This window comes from Pavona decussata, unplaced genomic scaffold (assembly GCF_977016875.1).
Source record: "Pavona decussata unplaced genomic scaffold, jaPavDecu1.1 SCAFFOLD_21, whole genome shotgun sequence".
NCBI lineage: Eukaryota > Metazoa > Cnidaria > Anthozoa > Scleractinia > Agariciidae > Pavona > Pavona decussata.
In genome coordinates this window covers 4,507,458-4,515,000 of record NW_028145444.1, presented here as the reverse complement: position 1 = coordinate 4,515,000, position 7,543 = coordinate 4,507,458, and the positions used below count along the sequence as shown (strand labels likewise).

The 7,543-nt window shown below is 39.2% G+C and overlaps 1 protein-coding gene across 2 annotated transcripts; it reads right to left on the bottom strand.

Moving 5' to 3' along the window:
* Positions 1 to 755: 755 nt before the first annotated feature.
* On the bottom strand, positions 756 to 7,105 carry LOC146486345 (creatine kinase M-type-like). 2 transcript variants are annotated; one of them, XM_085100308.1, is made up of 6 exons: positions 6,816 to 7,105; positions 5,188 to 5,567; positions 4,195 to 4,595; positions 3,205 to 3,259; positions 2,357 to 2,427; positions 756 to 1,180 (listed from the first exon to the last, which is right to left on the bottom strand). In XM_085100308.1, exons 1-6 carry the CDS (start codon positions 7,031 to 7,033, stop codon positions 1,043 to 1,045), a joined length of 1,263 nt encoding a protein of 420 aa, XP_084956434.1. In that variant the 5' UTR covers positions 7,034 to 7,105; the 3' UTR covers positions 756 to 1,042. The 2 variants fall into 2 exon arrangements, with proteins under 2 accessions (XP_084956434.1, XP_084956437.1); XM_085100311.1 differs by having other exon boundaries at positions 5,203 to 5,567.
* Positions 7,106 to 7,543: the final 438 nt, after the last annotated feature.

Below are 7,543 nucleotides of genomic sequence, written 5' to 3'. Positions count from 1 at the left end.
GTCTGTGATCGTGATCGCAGGATCGCAGACGATCGCAGAAGTATGTTTCTATATGATTGCAGACGATCGCAGGAGATAGAACTCGGTTCTATCTTCTGCGATTCGGTCTGCGATCCAGCGTGATCGCAGGATCGCAGACGATCGCAGAAGTGTTTTCATATGATCGCAGACGATCACAGACCTTATTGCGATCTGCGATCTGCGATCAGCGATCATATGGAAACCAGCCTTTAGGGTCTACGTAGGTTCGACGTTTGCTACCACGCTGGAATTAAGTCGACTCTTTGTTGAACCTATTTTTAATAAATCCGACGCGACTTACATTCGACGTTTGCCATAGGCCTTATTGTCCAATAATGGTACTGTAAAGGCTTATAAGGTAGTTCTATCATTTTCAAGCAAGTCTTCAGCCTAGATAAAATCGTAATTGCGTGAGTACTGCGACCATTCTATTGAGTTGTGTTTTCTGTGTTGGTATTTATCAGTTAAGCTGAACCTACAACAATGTGATCGAAAATTCGCTTCTATGACGACTGAAATCCTAAAGTGTAACAGTAAGAGTATTCAAACAAAAGTTGCACCCTTTTTAAGTATTTAAAAAATGCGCTGTCACTTTGGTCGTAATCAAATAAATAAATAAATAAATATACATTTTTTAATTTAATTGGAGCTGGTAAATTTTTGAGAGTGGAAGGCTTTACTCCAAGCAAATTTGAATCAGTTAATTAAAAACAACTGACATATGAAAACAAGAGGACGTCGAAATACATAATCCTTTATTGTGAGTACTTTTGACAAACAGTAAATTAAAGTGAAAGTTTCATTCAACGAAAAATAATAATTCGAATAAATTAAGCAAGCGAATGCATTAAAAAGATTTCGTTGTCAGACTGCTGGTAAGAAAGGGAGATATCTTAAATGACATCTGTTTTGTTGTTTTTTTTTTACCTGAAAGTGATCTTTCAATAACTGAACAAATAAGAGTTTTACAGAAAAGTGTTTTTATCTTCTCTCTTTTCGCCTAATATGTGACAAATGTATTCTACACTTTGAATTCAAGTTGTTTGCGTGGGACCTGGGGCGTAGGTAATGCATCCTCAATATCTTCTCCCCGTTCCAGCATGCGCTCTAGTTCTATAAGTCGATTAACTCCATCACATAAACGCTGAACAGACTGCACCTAAGGAATAAACAAAAAGAGGTCTGAAGAAGCGTCTCTTGCAATCGTCTTCTATAACAATAAATTTGAATAGTTTGCTTTTGATAAATATCGATGTTGCAAAATATGGCAAATAAGGAGATATACTGCTTTCTATCATGTCTTGTTTTACCAATAAATTTTCCGAGTCTGATTGTTTTAAATTGATCACGTGACGTAAGTGTTTATCCTCGGAGAGACACTAGAGAGATTTAGCATCGCGTGTACGTGAAACGCGAACGGCAAAAATAGCCACGTGACCACGATTTTCCCGCCATTTTTCGCGTTTGCCGGAAATTCGCAAAATTAAAGCCAAAATCAAAAGATTCCTGACGCTATTTTACGAGAAACGTGAAACCAAATCTCTCTACTATCAGCCCATAGTGTCCATCAGGCGAAAATGCCGGGATGTATAGTGCTTGTCCGCGAAAAACCTCCCATTTATTCTTTTAATTCATACAAATAGGTATTTTGTATTGCATTTTTATCATTTACCTTGTTTAGTCGTCTTTTTCATTTTAACCTTCTGTCTCAGGACTATCGGTCAGATATTTTCCTTGGAAATTTGACGTTCTCAACTCTTGAGCCTCGCTTCTTGGGCTGATGTTTGTTTTAAGAATATCAAATGTCCGAGTGCAACTATCAGCCAATAGTCCCTTGACAGAAACACTCTATTATTTAAACAGTTTAACATCCACCGAACAGTATTGAGTATTGCATGCGAGAGGTTTGCAAGTACAAGACGCTAACCTAGTGCTTCTTAACTGGATTTGGGTCACAACGAGGTTAGGCTGGTTGTAAACGAGAGAGTCAGCCCTCGACAAGTTTTTTCATAATTTTGTCTTGTCGGTGGGAGAAAAAAATTACCGTGAACGAAGTCAGAAACTGGGCCATCGGTTTGTGAATTTTAACTTTCAATTGATGATAACAAATTGCTTTGATGTGGAAGGATAGACGTACCCTTGGTTTTTAACTATCCTGCCAAATCATGACCGTGCATGTGATTATGATTTAGTGGCCATTCAAGTTTGAAAAACTACTCGAGTCCGTACACAACAAAAAAATCGGCTGACATTACATTTGATGAACAACACCGAATTCTTAACGATGACTCTACCAGATTCAGATTTAGATGAATAAACGAATAAAGCAACATACTTCTGAAACACCAAGAGTTCGGGAACTTTGAATGAACATCATTCCGGAGAGGAGCTCTCCCTCGGAGAGGCCTGCAGAAAAAAATGAAGTCCAAAAAAATTGCAATAAGTTGAAAAAAAAAAAGATAGAGGAAGATTTCCATATAGAGAACCTATAAACTAACTGGTTACAGCCGAGTGCAGCCTCAAGGTTTGCCATGTACTCTTCCACATAAAATTGTGACTCTTCCATTGAATATAGCTGCCGCCGTTTTTGCAACCCAGGGTCCCTCTTGCGAAGTGGAAGGCCGTAGGAAAGATTTTAGCGCTTGATTCGAAGACGATCACAATGGTTTTCATCAGTGTGCCCTGAACTCATACGGCTAGGACTTCCATAGTTTAATCTTGTCTGCGCACTACCGCTTCAAATTGCACTCTGTTTAGACTGCAAGTAGTCTCTTCTGCTGATTTCTGTAGCGTAGCGCGCGAGATGGATCGACAGATGAAGTCGCGAGAAACGCGGGCGCGCGTACTTTTTCGCCCTCTCCCCAGTCCTTCCTCGTTCACTTTTCTAATTTACCGTCACTCTGCCGCGAACGTGATCTGGGGAAAAATAAGTTCGACTGCTCGCATTCTATCATCCGTTTCTTCACATTCATTTCTCAATTTTTCTTATTTGATGCTCTTACACTGGTCAACGGTTAGGGTTTGCTTTCCACGACCCTAAACTTACAGCAGAATTTAGCTATCGCAGGAAATCGTTTCCTTTACACCCGTTTTACGATTATTTTCTACCGGCTATCTGAAGTTCCAGCTATCTTGAGCAAATTTTTGTTTTCTTTGAGAAAACTCCAGGATATTGGTACATACCTGCCCTCAATCTCTCAAGTTTGTATGACGTGAGTATCCATCGAAGCCTGGGATCCTAAGAAAGATGTGCAAATATTATATTTTACGTTGCTGGAACTATGCTTGTGTCAAGGGATGGTTATATTTTTTTGACATTTTTTTGTTAGTTTTACTAGAGGTGCCCCTCTACTCTCCTCTCCCCTATTTAAATTGTATTTTTGAGCTGTGTGTTAGTCTATGTTTAGTTTAATACCTCCAACTTTTGTATTTTGGGCTTATGTAACAGTAAGAGTGGAGAGTATAAATAAAAAAAATAAATAAATAAAATAGATGGTTATGATATATTCAGGTAGGTCATCGTCTTTTGCCTCTTCTAAGAATTAAGATCTGAATACAAGCTGCAACACTCCGCACAACCAAGGTCCCCTGACCCAATTATTGCCCCTAATTTATCCAACCCGATTGAAGTCCATCATTGTATGTCTTGAGAAAGGATGTTTGTTCGTTATTCTGATTCAAATTCGCAACATTGCACGCAACGATTTAAAAATTGAGTGTCGGCAACTTTGCACCGCATGCAAGAACCCTTGGGTCGCTTGGAAGGTTCAACTGGTACATAGCACGCTACAAACGTTTACAATAACTAACTTTAAGTTTGGGCTTAAAACTTCAATTTGTGTTACTTCGAAACACTGTCTGTGGTGATCAGCTATACCATTGCCTAGTACCTTATGTCTCGCTAACTTCTTAAGGTAAAACAGCTTTATTTAAGAAAAAACGGACTGTTAGAGCACAAAAAGAAAACAAATGTCTGAGTTAGAGACGCTCGGTCATTTTTTTACACCACATTATGCAAGTAAACTCGTGCGCTAATTTCCATTTTTTTCTAACAATGTACGTCGGAAATGACAACCGAGTTATAATAATATTTATATAATCTTGAGCCAGCTTACCCAATCACAAAACGTGTTGTAAAGTCGTTATCTTATCAATCATTGTCGTTATACCTACCGAGGAAAGGTGATGCAGTTTAACACGTGCTCTGACGTCAAGCGCCGTACCTAGGTGGATTGGATCTGACACTATGTAACCAAGATGATCGTCCCACATAAATTCCTCCTCAGACCTCTTGAGCTCACGCTCAAACGCTGCAATTCCCCGGATTAACTTATCAAACACGCCTTGTACGTCCCCACCCTTACCGAAGCACCTGAACTGCAGGTGATCATCTTCATTGACGAAAACAACAAACGTATTGTCTTTATTGCGGAATATGCCACGTGACTCAGGCCAATCGCGAGCACGACCTGAGCACGTGATCAGAGGTGACGTGGGATGAGATGAAACGTTGATTGATCCGAGGCTTGGATCAGGAAATTCGGAAAGGCTTTTATATTCACCTTCAAATTCACCTGAAAAAAATGAATGAAGAAATACAATCAATCACTCAATCAATTCAGTCTGTCAATCAATCAATCAATCAATCAATCAATCAATCAATCAATCAATCAGACATTCAGTTTGTCAGTCAATCAATCAATCAGTCAGTCAGTCAATCAATCAATCAATCAATCAATCAATCAATCAATCAATCAGTCAATCAATCTTTCACAAATAAACCAAGTTTACAAAACGTGAAAGTAGCATGCACTGCCTTGTCTGTGAGGGGTTTATTGAAGGAATATCGCCTGGCAGGAGACTGTTAAAGCAGCCAATGAAATAGTTGCATGGAAAAAGTTCAAAAGATGTTTGTACATTGAAATAATTGTTAGTATACTAAATGTCTACAAGTATATACCACTCTATAAACGGAAATGAGTCTGGGATAAGTATCTTTACATCAACTTTGCCTTTTCTCCGTGTTTGGAAGCCGAACTATCTTTCGATAAATTAATCGGTTACGACTTACGATTTCTAACTTAAGTTACGTCTGCAGACAAAAGTTTCAGCAGTATCTGCAGTTTTTGTGGAACCTAAATGGAAACACTTTGTTGTGTCCCTCACCTTGTCGCCACTCACCTCCCAACCGCAGGAACACCATGCGTATAAGGCTTTCTAGGCTCCTTCTCTCGCCCCGGGAGCACCCGGCCGGTAAACTGTATCCCTGTATTGATCGCCGCGTGTGTAACCGAACAGACAACACGTAGTCTTTGTTCAGTTGACCGTCGACAATCTTACGGCTGTCCAAATCTCTAGAGTGGAAATCTTTTGGGCGGTGCCCGTGGTATTCTTGTATAATTTCATCAAACAGTGGAGCAAACACTTCGTACGACTCACTGTCTCCTGCTACTATCCCGGACGTCCGTTGACATGGTACCCCCGGGTGGTCCACGCCTACTTGAATGGCTTTGTCAAGGGTGAAACCGCTTGCGGTTGTCCGATACCTAATTTTTTGCAATAAAAAAAGGTTTTTTGTCACAGCAAGGCAATAAGTAATTCTTCCACAGAGGAAAGAAGCCCCCACGAAATAAATTGCAATGAAAAATGTCCTGATCAAACAAAATTGGTTGGTTGAAGTAAATTACGAATTAATAACTTAAGGACGGTGCCTACTAAAACAGAGGTATTTTGCCGTAGTTTGTGACTGTGCGGGTAACGCAGATCTTAGTTAGGGTTATTGGAATCCAAGAAGAGAATTGTGAGTAGCCACATATCTTTCAGCGATAATTGAGTAACAATTATCGTAAAAAGCTTTAAAATACGTGACGATGTATGGATTTTTTTCTAAAATTGAAGGTTTATTGTCTCTGAAAAATGCCTGGTTACCGCCACTTTTCTTTTTGATTTCACTGTAGCCGTAAGCTAAGCTAGCATAGCCAAAAGCTGCGCAAAATTATCTTTGGGTTAGTAGGCACCGTCCTGGAGAAATCGGAGCTTCTCGGATGATTCCGAGATGCGTGCAACTTATACGCAGTAGCAAAAGCTGGCACCGTCCTTAAGTTCTCCTAACACATTTTAATCAAAAATTATTAAGGACTGTGCCTACTTTTGTTACTGCGCATACATTGTACTCATCTCGAGGTACTCGGGTTTCCTATGGGTGGTGCCTACTTATACGGGGATATTTTTGCGCGGTTTAAAACTATGCGGAGAAAGCAGAACTTAGTAAGTGCTTTTGGTATCCAAAAAGAAAATTTGGGGTAATCATGCATTTTTCAGAGATAATAATGCTTCAATTTGGAAATAAAAGTTACACATTTACCCTTTTAGAATAATTGTTGCTTTTAAGCACGCATTTTTAGAGATAATTTTAATTATCTCTAAAAATGCGTGGTTACCCCCAATTTTCCGGCTTTTTGGATTCAAATAGCCCTTGCTAAGATATGCTTTTCCCGCATAGTCATAAACCACGCAAAAATACTTCTTTATTAGTAGGCACCGTAATTAAGACAGTTACAATTTTCTTAGAAGTACTCCTTGCTGTTTTGCTCGTCCTGATTTTGTGCTCAGTTCTGGACGTCTTCATTTCAAGTCATGAATTGTGTAAAAACAGTGGCGCTACTTTCAGAGGAATGCTATCCAAAGCGAAGGTTAGAGCCACGTTCAGACTGCAACAGATGATAAACAGTTTGTTCCAGGGAAACAGGAATAAAATAAATTATTGCACTTCAAGTCCATGTAGACATTATTACCTTAAGGACTCGTATAGTTCTGGAGTGAGATGATTTGCCATCAAGTTATTTTGAAGGCGCAGATCTGGGTAATTTCCTTGCGGAGGTGGTCTCTCGTAGCCATGATTTTCTCTGTGCCATGGTTTCATAAAACACATAACAAACACCTCCCTTGCCACATATGCTCCACAGCCGAGCGCTACCATCCCGAAAAAGCGACGATCGGGAAGCAAATCCATGGTTTTTCCGTTTCACGAGTTCATTTGAGTATTCTTCTTGAATATCGAATGTGCGCTCAATTTATTATTACGTGAGACAGTTCAATTAATGACGTCATGTTTCATGACCAATTAGCAGTTAGAAACGGATATGTGTCGCGCGCTTTACACTGAGGTTTATAAGAATATGGATTAAATAATCCTAAATTGTTTTTTTTTTTTCGCGAAACTTAATATTTCGGGAAAGAAAAGATACTTTTATTTCTGATACACTTTTTTTTATATAAGAACCTTTTTTTTTATAAGAACGTTGAGGCTGAAATTCACCCAGATGTTAAGAACGTACCCAACTTGATACAAAGAAATAACCACAAAAGCATTTTTGTTCATTTACATCAAGCTAAAAACACCTTAAAACTACGAAAGCCGAGGAGGGACTTCCGACTTTCGACTTCCGACGTCCGACGTCGGACTTCTGACTTCCGACTTCCGACTTCCGACTTTTTTTTTTTTAATTTTTTAAATTTTTTT

Excerpts from the sequence above, each read along its gene's own strand:
- LOC146486345 (XM_085100308.1), bottom strand. The coding sequence starts at position 7,033 with ATGGATTTGCTTCCCGATCGTCGCTTTTTCGGGATGGTAGCGCTCGGC. Across the intron at positions 5,568-6,815 it reads GAACTATACGAGTCCTTAAG|GTATCGGACAACCGCAAGCG; the intron begins GTAATAATGTCT and ends GCAAAAAATTAG. Across the intron at positions 2,428-3,204 it reads ACTTGAGAGATTGAGGGCAG|GCCTCTCCGAGGGAGAGCTC; the intron begins GTATGTACCAAT and ends TTTTTTCTGCAG.